The 17,662-nt window shown below is 40.1% G+C and overlaps 1 protein-coding gene across 6 annotated transcripts in view; it reads left to right on the forward strand.

Annotated features, from left to right (window-relative positions):
• Positions 1 to 17,662, forward strand: part of stx1a (syntaxin 1A (brain)) — a 56,290-nt gene that overhangs the window by 11,818 nt on the left and 26,810 nt on the right. For all 6 annotated transcript variants that reach the window (XR_006370915.1, XR_006370917.1, XR_006370916.1 and 3 more), the window contains exons 2-3: positions 6,711 to 6,788; positions 14,562 to 14,661. Coding sequence is in view for 3 of the 6 variants with exons in the window: in XM_044120287.1 (XP_043976222.1) it covers positions 6,711 to 6,788; positions 14,562 to 14,661 (178 nt within the window). In the remaining 3 variants the exon portion in view is untranslated. The remainder of the gene's footprint in view (positions 1 to 6,710; positions 6,789 to 14,561; positions 14,662 to 17,662) is intronic.

Consider the following 17,662-nt stretch of genomic DNA (forward strand, 5'->3'; position numbering starts at 1 on the left):
TGCCTTGATTCATTCAAGTATGTTTGTGAAATCCTTTAGTCTCCCTTAGCGACCATTCAGTTGTTCAAAACGTGAACGTGAACCCAGCTCTGCCTTTGAGGCACAGCTCATCCTCAGAGCTGCAGTTTCTAAGCCAAGCTTTTGCCTCACAGAGCAGCCCTACCTCACAGCGCCCCCACTCAGCTCCTTCAGACTAGCCAGCACCAATCAGCAAACACCTGGTAGAATCTGCTGAGCTCATTATACGAGCTACCTCTCAGCGTTAAAGGGTTAATAGAGGAGTAATGTGACAATGTCCTGAAAACAAGAGTTTCAAAAAGAACAGGTTTCTTAAAGCTACAGAGATCCCATTTCAAGGTGTGCATTCATTTCAATTTTAATTTTTCATATGTAGAAACATTTCTTAAACAACTGAAGTTAACATAGTTACTTGATTTGCTGTAAAACAGCAAAATATGGCTGAGAAACACTTAATACTTCCCCTTTACTTTAGCTTGTTTACGAATCAAAATTAACAACACTGGCCTTCATGTTCTTTCGCTGTTAATGGTTAAATAGATAAATCCAGCAGAGTTTATCAAAATAAAAACATTTTGTATTTAAGTCATTGTTCAACATTTTGAATTATTTACTACTCTTTGTGTCATTCATTTAGATGCTGAGGATGTGATGACAAAATGTTCAGTCGTTAGAGGAATTAGGCTTGACTGTGAATTGAGGTGAAACTTTTGAGACTTGAAACCACCGTGAAACTGCTGTAACATTAAAATAAATAATAATAATAATACCAACAGTTAAACATTGTGGTGGTATAGTAATAGAACCATGATCTCATGAGGTTATGCAGCCATCGGTCCCCGACCTTAAGCTCCTGCAGTGACAGTGATCAGTGGCCCAGTCAAAGTCCAGGCTTTGCAAGTTACGTTTCTTGATTGTCACAAAAGATGGCACAGCCAGTTATTAACACCATCATGAGCAGTCAGTGCTTTTTCACATTAGGTAATTTGAATCACTGTTTCCTTTGCAAAAATTAACTCATATATTTTTTTTAATATTCAGAAACACTCATGACAAAAAAAACAAAAAAACAGAAGAGATCTGTAAAGCGGCAAATGAGATTAGATTTCTTAGCACCTGAGGCAGTTATGTGATGATGATGGTGATCATCTACAGATACAGATGGTTCAGTTTAAACTGCATGTCACTATTATCAAGATTGAAATACTTGGACCTCAACGAGCGCCACACAAAGAAAACATAAAATCTTCGTATTTTCTGTCTTTCTAATAGCGACATCTATAACCTGAGGGTGTCTGTGCATGCCTGTGTAAGCTCAGAGGAAATCTCGCTCCCTGCCTGGTGATTTTAAACTTGGTTATTTTCACATCGCTTCCCTGTGCAGCTGACGGTTTATTTATGAGTCGGACTCCAGGATGCTGCTTCAACCGGCTCTCATACAGAGATGCCAAAAACAGGTCGGCTTTTAAAACTGGAAATACAAAAAGGACAGCAAAGAACTGCAGTTGTATGTCTTTTCACCTCTGCAGGAGCTGCGTCTCGTCTGTTATCACATGCAACTCTGAGATTACTGTTAGTACGCACAGAGCTGCTTTATTCACGGCTCCCTGCGTCTCTCTGGGTTCTTGTTGCACCTTGTGTGACACTTTCACAGCTTTCAGTAATTGCTGTGTAGCTGTAGTTGTCCCTCATTTGTGCCTTCTGATAGAAATTCGTACTTCTTATATACCTTGCTAAGCCTGGTCTGCTTTATCTTCCTCTCTCCCAGTCCTTCCACTGGCTCCCAGTAGCTCAGACTTTAAAATATTTCTATTAGTTTACAAATCACTGAACGACTCGGCACCAAAATACATTAAAGATCTGCTGTTGTTGTATCAACCTTCCAGACCTCTCAGGTCTTCTGGTTCGGGGGGATTCAGAACCAGAACCAAACACGGAGAAGCTGCATTCAGCTTCTATGCACCACCAATCTGGAACAAAACCTCCAGAAAACTGCAAAACAGCTGAAACACTGAGTTCTTTTAAATCAAGACTAAAACCTCACCTGTTTAGAGTTGCTTATGAACCATAATAAATGGAGAATTGACCAACATATTGGATTTGTGTTGATGATTTAGATTTCGGCACTTGACAAAATTGTTACTGGTTTCTCAGTTGGTGATGCTTATGTTGGTTTTATAACTTTTTGTCTTTGTGTTTTTATGATATAAAAGCACTTTGAACCGGCTTTGTTGCTGCACCATCACAAATCAACTTGGTTGATTGAATGGAATAAATTTCTTTTCCGTCTTTCTGCGCGCTCTGGATGTGTGGGCACTTCTGTCTGCATGGAAAGACTTCCCTGCTGTTGCAAAACTCTCCAATCTAACGAACGGCGCAATCGGGCGGCGGCATCACCTGCCGCTGGGACGTCGCGCCCGAGCATGAGCCCAGAGGGGGAATGCATTTTATGGGTTACGGTCCACTGAGGACCGGCTCGTTTATAGACCTTGTTTTCTTTTTGTGTGTGTGTGTGTGTGTGTGTGCATGCCATCTGCTGCGTATTATAAGTGTGTCATCTGTGATGTGTGGATGTATGTTTTTGTGTCTGGCTCAGAGCATCTGCTGTGTGTGGACAGTAAAGTCTGTGGGCTGAGTGGAAAGTGCGGCGCGGAGGGCCTCCGCAGACTCTTTTTGGCTCAGCGGGAGCTCCAGATCTGGGTGGGAGGTGAAGACGACTTTGCTGCCGTTGGTTGACCGAAAAGTAAAAAAAAAGAAGAAAAAAAACAGACCAGAAGCCTTATCTCTCTGCAGGGGATACAGCATCCCTCTGTGGAGGCTGAACAGCGTTCTCTCAGCCTATTCTGACTGCCTGCTTGTTTTCCTCCTCTGCATCCTGCTGCTGCAGTCTTTACAGCGTTCGCCCCGCTTTGTGCAGAACCGCTGTTTGGACAGAACCGCAGCTGAAGTAAAAATGCGGCAGGTCCTACTCCTCGCCGTATGTCAGCGCTGAATATTAACTCCCTCGGATATTTGTATCCCCAGGTTATTTAAGGAGGGTTTCTGCCGTGAATATAAACTGTTTTCACAAATTTTTTAACAAACAGTTTGCGTTGGGTTAAATATATCTTGAGTGGGCCCAAATAATAGAGTGATAACAGTGGCTTTGTGTTCCTCTCACTAAGATTTGTGCCAACTCTCTCAGCATCTCCCACTAAACCTGGTTCACAACATTTTTTCTTCTCTTGTCTGTGTTTTTAACTCATCTCCTCGTTGTGCCTCGTTTCTTTCTCCCTTCTGGTCATCTCCGTCAGCTGTTCTCCTGTAAAAGCCCAACACAGACGAAGGTGCTAATTAAAAGCGCAAAATGATTTTCATTCACTCTTTTTTCACACAGCAAAAAACTTGACAAAGATACATTTCCAGCATATTTTCTTGTACATTACAACTGATTAAATTTTTTTTTTTTTATAAGCCACATTTTTAAATTTTTTCATGAATGTTGAGAAAATATTGTTGGCAATTTTAGACAGAAGAATTAAATAACCCCAAAGCTTTTATTTGAACAAAAGTTAAAGTATGATGTAAAGTTGACTTTCTCAGCTTTGCATTAATTTGTTCCTTCATTAAAATCACACCCAGATTGTTGCATTGATTTTTGTTTTCATCCATGTTTGAAGAATCCTCTAATCTCCCATGGCAACCATCCGGGGATGCCTAATCGCTTGGTCTCGCCGAGCGCCGCTGATTCCCACCAAGTTTGGACCTGCAGCCTCACAGAGCGCCCCTCCCTCATCACTCAGCTCCTCCAGACTAGTGGCAGCATCATTTAGCAAGCGCCTGGTGGAGCTACACGTCAGCTGAGCTTATAAGAGTGGTCGCAAACGGCATCATGGAGACGCATTGGTGTGATGACATACTGAAGGGAGATCAGGAGCTTCTTAAAGAGAAAAAGGCCAATTTCAAGGCTTTAATTGCAAAGTGAGATTTCTTTTAAGGCCATATTTCATAGATAGATAGACGGACGGACAGATAGATGACATGTGAAATTAATGTAGAAAGTTACAAGTTGTTGGGCAACAAAATATTCTTCTGCTGCCTCATCATTTTATTATTTTATTTTTTTCTTTAATCTGTAATACCCCTAATATGCCATTATAATCTAAAGCGCTCAAGGTTTGTTTTTTCAGCATTATCAACATTAAAAACACATTTAGTTTAATTCCTTAAAATGAATTTGACAGAAGTGTTTAAAATGCTCCAATATTTAGAAACAAACCAAAATGTCATACAGTATACTCAGCAGGAAGACATTTGCTTACAAACATTTGCTTACATTTACATCCGTATGCTTACAAACGAGTCTCAGTGTGTTGAACAGCCGTGGATTAATGTTGCAGAGACGGGATAACTCTTCCCATCAGATATTTGTTTATCTGCCTCATTTGGTTGTAAGCTTTATGTCTCCCAGTGAATGTAAGGCAGCATTCACTTTCCTGCCTTCGTCTGGGTGAATGGGGCAGCCAGCATACGCTCTTGAAGCTCATAATAATAATAATAATAATAATAATAATTTGATAATAATGTCTGTGTACATCTGTGTGTTTTAAATATTGATTGGACTTAATGCTTGAAGGAGACCAGAGAGTACTCTCAGGAAAAGGTTTCTGGAACATCCACAGATGCATCTGAAGCTCTTACTGGATCCCTCCTCTAACTGGGGCTCACGTGAACGTCCTCTCACGTTAGCGGATTTTGACAAACAAGATTTCATTTGGAAAGAAATCGCAGACGTGGGTGGGTTAGTGTTGGCTTCTGTTAAATTCCCGAATAAAATGAAGGAACACCAGGCAGAAAAAAAAAAAAAGATGAAAAGTGCAGCCTGACGTTACAATGTTGATATACAAATGGGTCTCATAATGGGCATGTGAATTAGTTTGACAGTGGCTAAATGAATGAGATGAAGCCACATGAGATCCCTGCTAATGCAGTTTAATGGCTGATATGTGATTAGAAGTAAACATTTATTTCATGATGAATCACTGGCTACATGATGGGAAATTAGAACGTTCTCCCTTATTTTCATGTTTTCTTTCTGAATTGACATGATTCATGAGAAAGACCTGTCTGATGTCCTCCATGTGCTGCTGCTGAAGAGGTCACATTTTCAGACAGGAGATTCCAGGTTTGGTAAATGACATCTAGGATATTCTGCAGTAATTTGGACTCAATTTTCACTTATTTTAATTTTTGAGGGTGATACTTTAGATGTGTTTCATCTTCAGCATGTCAGTAAATCCTAATGATTCCTGCTAATGATCCTTTCCTTTATCCAGGTACTGGAGTTAGGCTTTGTTGAGAGATGGATTGTGAGACTTTTTCTGTTACATGTCCCTTTTAGCTAATTCAACCAACCAGACACCACTCCTTTCTCCCACTTGTGGCTCCACAATATTTCTCCTGTGTGCCTGGTTATGGTTGCAATAATTTAAATTCATCATGAAGGATCTTGAATGCCTCTTGGTTCCCTGAAACTAAGATTTAAACCGCCCCAGTCAGCGCACAGCGAGGCCGTAACTCAGGTTTTATAAAACATTAGCACATCTACATCTGAGACTTTTCCAGTTTTCCTCCATTAGCATCTCCTTTACATAAAACCAATATTGCTCAGCATGTTTGTTTTTCTTCATGAACTGAAACCACACATTCTTACTACCAAACATTCATCATGCTACTGAACTTTTTAGACTTTTACACTAGAAGGTAGTTGCTTTAATCTCAGTCGATTGCAAGTTTCAGCAGAAATTAGCTGTGATTTTGACATGCAGGCTGAACAATAAAATATACTCAAAGCCTAATATCAAATTGTTCAATCAGTTCCTGCAGTTAGGAGAGAAAGTGCTTAGGTTGGTATCGGCTCAGTATTTACAGTGAAGCAGGTCAACATGGGCTGAAAAGCCACTCAGAGAAGAAGAAGCCAATAATCCATAAAGCTTGGATTGCAGTTTGGAAATTAGAAACTTCTAGACAAAAGTCTTAATTTCTGCAGAAATACTGTTACAAACTATTGTGAGCAGCTTGAGGAAGGAAACAGAACTCAAGTACTCAGGAAATGTATGTTGACTTTTGAGTCTAACAAAGATATTTAAAAATCTCTCTAAAAAAAAAAAACCTTCTCTCATTATCCTGACGTGTGGAAAAACTTTGGGCAATAATACTGACCTAAAACACTTTAGTCTAATTTAATGTCACATAGAAGAGAAAAAAAATTGCATTTCTTTTTTTAAAATTGAGTGTAAATATCAACTTTCTACAGTTATGTGTTAAGGGAGATGTAAAAAAAGAACAGCCCCCTCTGCCCCCACCAGCATTCAGTTTGCCTCCAGGTTGTAATTAAATAATAAGTCGTTAATCACTCTATCTGTGGCTCTAATTGCTAAAGTGCTCCTTGACTCTAATCAGCTGATGGGTGGAGAGGGAGCCGTTTTATTTAACCTCAAATTATGCAAAAGAAGTGGTCTTTTGATCACAACTTTTCTGCTGTGATCAACATTAATGCAGTTTATAAATGTGTTTGCAATCTTGTCCAATCAGAACATCATATTCAGTTTTATTTAGTCTCTCTTTGATAATAACAGTATCTTTGTGTGTGTGTGTGTGTGTGTGTGTGCGTGCGTGGGTGCGTGTGTGTGCGTGTGTGTGTGCGTGTGCAGGGCAAGGAGACAACAGAAGAAGAGGATGAAGTCGCCGTGGGGATGGACAAAGGCTTCATGGAGGAATTCTTTGAACAGGTTTGTTTTCTAATCCTTCCCATCGTTTTCCCTCTGTCCTGCTTTCATAACTTGCCATCATGGATTAATGATCAGGTTATTTGTAACACCACATCTGCCAGGGCGTCATCCCTCTTCTGATATCGGTTCCACTCGTTTTGGACTGTTATCCAGGTAGCGCAGACTGTTTTCTCTCCTGCTGCCGAGGAATGATTTATAACCATCTCTAATGTTTTGGGTGTGGCACGGATCATTATTTACTTCAGTTTGCTTGTGTTCATCTAGGTCATCACTTCGTTTTGTTTTACCAAACATACTTTTGAGATGTATGCGTCTACATGTAGGTTCTGTTTGCACAAATGCTTATCTCACAATAGAGTTTAGAATTGTGGCCGAAGCCAGACCCAGAATTCACAGAACAAGCTCAGGATTTTGTGGCACATTTAAGAAGCCTGCAGTACAAACAGCACAGAGGAAACCAAACAATAATGCACAGTAAATAGTTATGTTAATCTGCTTATCATAGGTTGAATGCAGGAGTAGATAGTTTAACTTGTTGAGGAAATAAAGAAAGCAGGAAGGATGCAGAAGTTATCCAGACTGTAACAAGCGCAGGCGGCTCCGCTCCCATCAATCACACATCCCAATTGATTTTCACTTGACTCACCCTGCGATTACAACAAGCGACAAGATGGAGCTTAAAACAGGACAGGTTACACTGCTTACTTACTTACATCGTGGTCTAAAAACGAAAGCAGTAAAATCTTAAATAATATGTTGGAATTACTCCGGACTGTGGCCTATAAGATAATTAGTCGGGTCGGATCAGGACTGGGTCAGGTTGGATTTTTTAATCTCTGTCTCACAGTCTGAATGCCATCCTGGTTTTCTGAAAAACAAGCTCAGGACCAAACATTTAAATTCATCATGAGGTACCAGAAATGGTACCTCAGGAGAGACGGTGCCCCTCTGAGTCATCAGTCACACAGAGTTCACTTTGTGACATCTTTCAGTCTGAGTAAAGTGGGCTCGGTAATGGCTCCTTAATGGACCTGATCTCCCACAGAGACATAAATGTAAAAAGTGGGATTGTTGAGATTTACTAAGACCAGGGGCGCCGCCAGGAATCTTGGGCCCCATAACAGAAAATTTACCTCCCCTCCCCACGCAGCTGCTATTACAATTTTTTGAGTCTATCTGACCCATTAAAATGTTCCAATTTTAAAGGCTTGCGACTGCTTTGCTTTCTTTGGTCCATTACTGATAACTAGCACAATATTTATTGCTCATGAATTTTACATGCAACAGTCCACATACTTCATGCAAGTAGGTTGCTTAAAATTTTCTACTAGTTTTAGCTTACTGAAAGGTCTCTCCCCAACAGCAACAGTCATAGGCAACATGCAAAATATACATGAAGCAATCCAGATTTCTAAAAAAAATGCTATGTAGTTGCATTTTGTTCACGCTGCAGTATATAACTTTAATAAAAAATATGTTTTCTCCATATTTGTTAGAACTGTCACCATGTCATGACAGTTTGTTACGAGACAGATAATCTGTGAATACTATCAATCTCCTCCACCTCCTTCCTAAACTACTATTACTGGCTAAAGTACTGCAACATTCCGACCAAAACAACCAATCAGAACCAGGAGGAGGGTCTTAGTGCTGTCAATCAACTCATTCACTCACTGCTAGTTGTGCTAATGGTGGAGAAACAACTTATCATTACAGGAAAAATGTTTATCTGCTGTCATTTGTAGCTATGCTAACTAGACTGAGCATTCACAACAAGCTATGCTAGCTGCAGCCTAGCACAGAGCGAGGGGGAAGAAGGATGAGCAGCACCACATGAGATTGTGATTGACAGCACTAAAACTCTCCTGCACTGACTGGTTGTTTCTAGCACTTTGAGAAAGCAGCCCAAATTGTGTTTTTGGTCTGGGAGGGGGAACATTTAATTTTTACTGCTAAAAACAATCTTCGAAAATAATATCATTAATTTTGTAATTGACAGAGCCCCAATTCTTTTTAAATTTCTATGAACAAAAAAATAAATAAAACAAATTGTGGAGCGCCCCCTGCTGGTCAGGGGCTCTTAGAATTGTCATAACTTTCCCCTCTACACGGCGCCCCTGACTAAGACATTCGGCTTGCTGTTCTTTCATGGTCAGATTTTGTTTTTCCGACATTTCATCCGTCAAATCCTTTCAGTTTCAAAACAGCCCGTGTATATCAATTTATGAACATGGCTGCTTTATCTTTGATGTGCCAAAATCGTCATTGCAAATGCTGCGGCAGAAGAGGGTCAGCTGAGGTTGAACGCCATTTCGCCGCATTTGTGATTTATGAAAGAGACCCAACCAGCAGGGCTTTGATGTTCGAGTTTTCAAAGGGAAACAGGACAACAAACAAATTGCAAAAGGAATTCGAGTTGCATCAATTAAAACCTCTGCAGATACGTAAAGGAGATTTATTAGTTGAAAACCTCACTTTGATTGAGGTTTTTTGGGTAGATTTTCTGGTATCTGAAGTTGGTATCATCTCTAAAAATGAGCTTCCAGATTTTCATTATAGATATTACCACATGCTTTGATCAGTTTGAGAAGCAACCCTCTTACATTAGCTCTAACAAATGAGATTTTTTTCAATTTTCACAGTAAGCTAATCATTGAAAACACTCCTTGTCCAGTGATATGAAAGCGAAATGTTGCCCAAGCAACCACTGTGCATAAAAGTTCTTGTCTAGTCTTAAATCTTTCTCTATATGGCAATTAATGTAAAAAAAAAAAGTTTTCTTTTATTTTGTTACATTTCTTACAACAAACACACACTAAAACAAAACCCCAAAATGCAGGAACAACCACAAGTTTACATAAATGACTTTTTAAGAAATCTAAAAACAAGTTTTTGCTGAATTTCTTTCATTTTATCTAAAACAAAGACGTGTTTCATCTGGCTGAACCGGACCATAGTCCAAAACCCGACAGATTGTATTTAAATGTTCCAGATGTTTTATGATCAACTCGAACGAGACTGAGGGAAATATCTGAGCTGCAAACGCCTGAGTCGTTTTTTGAAGAGCGTGCTTTGTTGCTGTGGCTCCGTCCAGACTGTTGATGCCGACATTAATTGCCTCATCTCCCATGAGAAGTCCCGAAAAACCAAAATGATGGGATGATCTGTAAATGAAAGAGACACCGCATCCTAAATAACCGGCGACCATTTGGATGTCTGTGGTTGATGTGCTTCATTTCATGCAGAAGGGGGAAAAAAATAGGATTTAACTTTCTGGTTATCCTCACTTACACCATAAATATATTTCCCTTTTGTCGTTTCTCTCCTTTTTGCCTGCAGCCTTAAACAGCCACACATCACAACATAGAAGTTCCAATATTTTCATCTGTTCATAGTTTTATTGTGTTGCTTCTGAGGAGGAAGTATAAAATCATAACTTGACTGAGGGTGCAGGAAGAGAGCAGTTTGAGATGAGCTACAGGTTCGCTGAGAGAGCGTTATTCTTATTGAGTGAGAGCTCATATGAACCAAAGATGAAGAATTGGTAATAAGAGAAGATGGGAAAAGAGTGCAATCAGTGGTAAAGAGTCCCTCACCCTGACAGGATGTATTAACTCAGGTTCAGATCAGGAGGGGCAGCAGACAGTGGAGGAACAGCTGCAGCCCTTTGTCCTCCATTCACACAACAAACTGTCCCTAAGAGAGCCATTATTGATTTCTCCCCTGTGTTTGTGCCATTTGTGTAAAAGTAAAAGTGTGTGGGGTCTGCTTTTCAACAGCGTGACGTCTGCATACACACGCACACGCCTCGACGCAATTTGCTTTTTATTGCCTTGGGAAAATAACCCCGCATTCGATCCTTTTCAGAAGATTTTGTGGAAGATTCAATGAGGATGTTATCTGTGACTGACTGTTGTCAGCTTGATCTCTCAGCAGGCTAACAGAATAAAAAGTGGCAATGTTTCTCACAATCCTAACATGATCGTATGAACATGTTACTGGAGCAGAAATCAATCCTGAATGAATGACTTGTGCAGCTTTGCTCTCTCTCACATTAGGAAGCAGAATGGACAGTTTGAGTTTGTCTTTTATTTTACATCCCACCACTACTACTGGCACCAAAACTTTATTTATATATATTACATAAAATAAGAATATCTGAATACCAATCTATCCTCGCATCTACACAAATTTTATGAATAGAAATCGTTGGCATGTGGTCCAGGATTTTGTTCATATAAAAGTTATCACTTGATTACTGTAAAACGTTTAGCATTAACTTATAAACAAAATGATATCTACAATTCCCTACTAAGTTTTTACTGGAATACTATGCAGTCTGTATTTAAAGGTGTTGAATTAAATTCAGCTTTTTAGGATTTTACAGGCTGTCAAGAATGAACACGAGTTAACGTAGGTTGCATGAGTTGAATAAATTCGTGTCAAACAGCAAAGCAAAGTTTCACAACAGCACCTGAGATGAATAACATTCCTTCGAGGCGCATGTTGCCTCATGGAGGCGCGTGGAAGCATCATTAGTGTCAGTCCTTCCTTCTCTTTGTGTTTACAGGCTCCTTTCATCCGATGATGCAACGATGAAGAGAGTAAAAGCAAGGAGCTGTGACCTCAAGCTCGCAAATCATTAATTTGTTTCATTGTACAAGATTTTAAAAAAAAAGATTTTTATAAAGAAAGAAACTTAGATCAAATCAGAGATGTTATTGTAGAAAGCCTTTGGAAAAGAGACGACTAATCTTCATTTCAAAATCAGCATTTCTACTCGGAAAATATCCATTTCCTTCCATTGTTGTTCGAATACAAGAAGGCGTCATGGTTTACTGATTAGGTGATGAACCCAGCAACATTGTGAAAGATTAAGAAGCATGAAAGCTGTGATGGAAATTCTTTTTTTTAAGATATCGACTTGTTTTCTTTAACTTATTTAAGTTTTAAAGGATAGTCTCTTTGATCGTTTGCTACCTTTTCTGTAAATTTATGTTTGAAAAATGCGGTGATAATTTTACTTGGTGATGTGGGATGTATTGTTCAAAGAATAACTAAAACAAATAAGAAGATATTTATTAAATAATGTTATATAAATGCACAGTGGGACAATAATCATAACACCAGATTAGCTGTTAAGTGATTCAAGAAAAACAAAGTTAGTGTTTTGGAGTGGCCGTCGCAAAATCTTGATGTGAGCTGTTAAGAAAATTTGTTGGAAGAGCTGAAAAGGTAAAAAGGAGTGTGTGAGCCGACACCACTGTCTCGGTTACACCGGTTCTGTCTGGAGGAATGGAGCAAAATCCCAGCAAACCTTTGGAGGAAGATGCAAAACGATACTAAACAGAGTATCATGTCAATCTTTAAAAACATTAGTAAAATGTGTCCAAACCGAAGAAAGGTGTAAAAATTCTAAATAAAAACTTGAAATATTTTGATTGCTGTCACTGACCTAAAACAAGAACAGCTTTCATGATAAAATGTCAAACTGTGGGGGAAAAAAACAACAACTTATAAGTTAGATTCACTGACTGAAAGGACACAACATGTTTCCCTCTGAGGGTTTACATGAGTTGGGTTTCCCAAAGTTATTTCTATTTGCTAAAAATCTGAATTATCAATAAGAACATTTGTGGGGAATTCTTTTTTAATGCATTGGGAAAGCAAAAATAAAAATAAAATAAAATAAAAGCTTAATTGATCAAATAATAACTTGCACAGTTTTCAAAAATTAACAATGCAATTCAGAAGCAGAAATTACCACAAGTGTCAGTAATTTACCAGCAGCTTCTTTTGGGTTTTTGTGATTGCATTAATGAAGTTGAGGCACAAACTGAATGACAAATCAGAACAGATTCCTTTAATAAATTAGATGTAGTATTAGCAGTGCATTATGTGTGTGTGTGTGTGTGTGTGCGCGTGCGCTCATGCGTTATTGCATTTAAATGAGATTCTCAGGAGTCTCTGAAATTGTTTTTTTTTCTCCCACGTAAATAAAATGTGTCTTTTTCATGCTGGAAGGTGCACCATGACTCACTAGCAAACCTTTTCTAAATGGTTTCACATTCTACTTCCTTTTTCTCTTTGTTTGTTCCCATATTTTTTTATTTTTTATTTCTGCCTAACGCACAGAAACCGTCACTGTGTGGTCTCTCTCTTGTGGCATTTTAAAGCCAATAATGTCGTTAAAAAAATGGATTGAATCAGCCGTTAATTACGGAGATGATTTGAGAAGAACGACCCCGGCTCAGGGAGGTCGGGCTCAGGAATGCGGCAGAGCGAAAGTGAGGTAGACAGGCGACGTTTTTCAGGGAGAAATGACAACTGCATCATGGAGACGAATAAATTTGGAGCCTGGCCTGTCGGCGGAGCAGGTGTAAAGGAGGAGGAAGCGATGAGGAGCTTGACAGTCTGAGATGAAAGTTCAGATTTATGAAGTCGACGGCAGATGTGACCTGCTGCTCCTCCAGCTGCAAGCGGCGGCCCGGAGCAGCGCAGCTGGTGATGAGGCAGCAGGTGGGAGGCGACCGGGTAAAATGTCAAACCTGGATCTGGTGCAGATGACGTAGAATTCAAAGTAAAAATTAATGCAGGCCATTCATAGAAAGGATTATACATTTTTCAGCTTTTATGTAAGATTCATTGATTATATATAAAGATTTCCTTAAAATAGGGAAATGTGTTATATGTGAGTATTGGATTTTAAATTTTAATCACCAAAATGCCACAATGAGTTAAGTTACTGGACAGAACCACACATGGCCCGGTGTCCTTATGTCTTACCTGCCATTTTAATATTGTTGAAGGTTTTATTTCCATATTTATGGACTAATTTATACTTTTTTTTTTAACGTTCTGCAGTTTTTTTGTATGTGTCTGTCTGAGATCATTGCTGGATAGTAGATTCTGTCCATCACTCATCTGACCCAAACTTTCAAACAGCCTGAAGAATAGTTTATGCCCAGCAGCCATAAGGGCATTAAATGCCACCGAGTGCCATTTATCACCCAATTTTATTATTGTAATTCCATTACATGGTTTCTGTAGTGACAGTAAAGATTATTAGTATTATTATTAACTATCCCCCTCAGAGAAAATTTCTTACGATGTTGAAGAATCACCAGGAGTGATAAAGACTTGAGTTGATAAGCAGAAAAAGTGCTGGCAAATCAATAAAAAGCTCCTTCTCTAAAATAAAAAGTTTTGCACCTGCTCTCCTGAGGTCCTTTGGGGAGAAAGTTTACGGTGTGAGAAGATGAGGACTGACATTTCTTGCCACAGTGACAAACGTAAGAACACAGTATCGGTCACGCATGGTGGTGGTGGCATCATGCTGAGGGTCTGTTTTGCTGCTTTTGGTATTGATGCATTGCAAAAACAACAACTTGATAGTTTAGATTTTTACCCCACTGGGTGTTCCAACTGGACAGAGATCCCCAGTATTCATCCTAACTGGTTTTTAAGTTGGTTAAAAAAAAAGGTCAACATTGAGCTTTTAGAAAGGTCAACATAACAAGTGTTTGCAAACTTCTGACTGAAAATGATCTCTTTTTTTCTTGTATGATTGTTGTCTTCTGTGTGAAAAGTTTTACCAGGATTGCTGAGAACATTTTCAATCCAGGGAAACCATGTTGTGAGGTTACACCTTTGTTCCTGTGTTTATAAACCAGAGTCACTCTGGTTTGGGTTAGGGTTATCCATCAGACCAATCACTGCAGCTTCCTGTCTCAACGTAATGCCTGAACTGCTTCTCTGTCTTTCTGCTGTCAGGTAGAGGAGATCCGGGGTTTTATCGAGACTCTGGCAGAGAAAGTGGAAGAGGTGAAGAGGAAGCACAGCGCCATCCTCGCCTCGCCGAACCCCGATGAGAGTAAGGCTGCTTGTCTTTTCTGTTTCACTCTGTCATGATTTGCTCCGGGGGCAAAAGTTCCCGATGCCAGAACCGTCGCAGTTCTGATAAATGCTTCATTGGGATTTAAGTACCTTGGTAGTTAGAGCAACACGGTGCAGAAAGCAAGGCACCATTTATTCTCCACGTCCTCATGGTTCTTTATTACCAGACACCAATCAATAAACACGAACTCTTACGCTTATTTATTGTCTGACTCTCAGGCTTTGTTGTTTTAGTCATTAACTTCCATCCATCCATCCATCCATTTTCTTTACACCCTTCTTCCCTAAATGGGGTCGGGAGGGTTGCTGGTGCCTATCTCCAGCTGCGTCCCGGGCGAGAGGCGGGGTATACCCTGGACAGGTCGCCAGTCTGTCGCAGAGTCATTAACTTGAAATGTAAAAAAAAAAATCCCACGCCTAGAGTTTTATTTAGAAGTATTTGCTTCCAGTTGGCAGAGCGCTCACCTGCTTGACTCAGGATTTAAATGAGTGGCTCGTTTCCAGACCTCTGCAGAACGACTGAGCGCTAACGAGGGAAGTCAACCATTCGAATCTGATTTGTTGCAGCTGTACGCAAAATGCAACCCAACTACACTTTTTTTTCTGTTGCTCAAATGCGACATAGATCCGACTTTTTTTGCCGCAGTCTTTCCACTCCCAAAGTAAAGTCGATTTTGCACCACTTCAATATGTGGAACTAAGTCAGATATTTATCTGATTGTTTTCAAAGCATCTGGAGTCCGAACGGTCACATTTTATCCAGCTGTTTGCCATTGATGTGAGACATGCGTCGTGTTTCTGCACCAGAAGAAACGAGATGTAGTAAATCCAGATGAAAGTTATGATTCTAAACTTATGAAGAAGTCTGTGTCAGATGAAACGCATCCCATCACGATCACACCACTCCTGGTTCTGTCTAGATTTCTCTGCAGAAGTTGCAGTCAATAATGCTCCACCAAACACCATTTCTATGAGTTGTCCTTTCTTTTTATTAGCTTCCTTTGTCTTGTTATGATCTTGTGACGATACTGTCGGCTCCTGTTGCTGATCAAACTTTAAAATCGATCCATGAACGCCTCCATCCATCATTACTTCCATAAACAGAGCTCTGCTGTGTGACGTCGACGTTCTTCTTCTGCGGGTCGCTTTGGGGACGCAGACCGTCGTATGAACGACCATGGGGGAAAAAAATGAATTAAGCTAAAAATTGGACCTGCTGCGTGAATGTAGTCTAAATGCCGCAAGATGGCTGCTGTGTAGGACTGGAGGTGGAAACGCCTGGGCTCATTTTTCGCATCATGTAATCTGGCGTCTGACAGACATGTGGACGATTTTGAAAGTGGATCCAAGCTGCATCTCTGTTGTGAAATGAGCATGAAAAGTAGAGTCGTTTCAAAGTTTTATTCTGACGGAAATCTTTCAGGCTCTTAATCAACATAGCTCTTGTTCATTAAACTTGGCTCGTATCATTGTTCTTTATCTTATGTCTGAAAAATAAGCAAAAAGCTGAAGGCAGAAAAACGACTCCATCTTTTAGAATAGTGTGAGAAAATGATTCGACGCCAGGAGACCTTGAAGATGTTTGGTCTGCCTGTCAGTTGCCTCTGTGCTGTCCAGGAATGGAAGCTGCTCCAGATGAGCCTGACACTCTTCTTTGTAGACTTTTTTTTTTTTGTTTCCGTGCTCCAATTATTTTTATGGCCAATGTTCCCACCTTCTGCTCCAGGCCTCATTTTCTGTCTGCATTTTGCTCATTTTAAGGCACTTTCCACTTTGCCTTTGTTCAGTCGGTGCAGGACACTTCAGTCCATCTGTCCTCATGTCTCTTGTCTTCACCGGTTTTCTTCCTCACCCATTTATGCCAGGGCATTGATCTAGAGACCCCTGGTATCCTACGGGGGGATTTTTACTCCTGCTAGCCAGGGTGTCAATCCCCTTTTCTCCCACTGACTCCCCACCTTCTTTCTACCTGAAAAGGCATTGATCCGCTTTCTGGAGATTGGCCCTTTAACCAGCCCTAACGTGACTCTGCCAGGCGGTGCAGAGAGCTGGGAAGGCAATCAGGCGACGGTGCTTCGTTTTTCTTCGACAAGTCGTTGTCTGTACGACTGAATTTAAAGCTCTGTGTTTGCGTTTGTCTGGCTGAAAGCAGCAGATACAAACCAGACAACAGATTGTGTCACTCGTTACTCAAATGGAAATCCCTCTTCTGTCTTTCTGCGTCTGATGGAGGCCCCTCTGATAACACCTCCTTTATCTGAGGCGAACCTTCATCTCTGGATCCCCCTTTGTCTTACCTAAACACATTGAACTGATTAATGGAGTTGATTAATCGACACAAACATAAAGAGTATAATTTAATCAATATATTTCACCAACACAAAAGTGACAGCACTGCCGCTGGAGATAATTTTCAGTGCTTTTCTTTTATTTGTCTGACAATATTCGCTTCTGGGAGCAAAGGTGTGATGAATGTGTTTATGACAACACACAGTGGCTTTGCCTATGCTCTTAAAATGGGGAAAAATAGGGGAGGAAAGGCAAAAACTAATATTAAACATCACCACTAGTTTATGATAGAAGTAGTAGTGCTTTACCCTGATAATGCTTGATGGGAAATGCAATGTCCTTATCCAAATCTGTGGAAGTAGTTAACAACAGCACCACTCCAAAAATCTGTGTACTTTGCTCATTGTGTTTTCTTTTCTCCAGCCTAAATAATGAACCACATGACTGAAATGCATGGATGTAGCAGAAGTGCTAAAGAGCAACAAGCTTTTTTTTTTCCCTGCACAAGCTGTTAGTCCTTCTTCCTCTGACACGTCTTCTGCAGTCTGCAGAGGAACGTGTCATCAGACCCATTTGCACGCTGACATTTTAATGTGAAAACATACCATCCTGTAGGATGCGCTCCTCTGGCGCGCTGAAAATGTTCAACAGATTTTTCAGAAACACAAATCATGTTTCTAATCTGCTCT

The sequence above is a fragment of the Gambusia affinis genome, linkage group LG06 (genome assembly GCF_019740435.1).
Source record: "Gambusia affinis linkage group LG06, SWU_Gaff_1.0, whole genome shotgun sequence".
In the NCBI taxonomy this organism is placed as follows: domain Eukaryota; kingdom Metazoa; phylum Chordata; class Actinopteri; order Cyprinodontiformes; family Poeciliidae; genus Gambusia; species Gambusia affinis.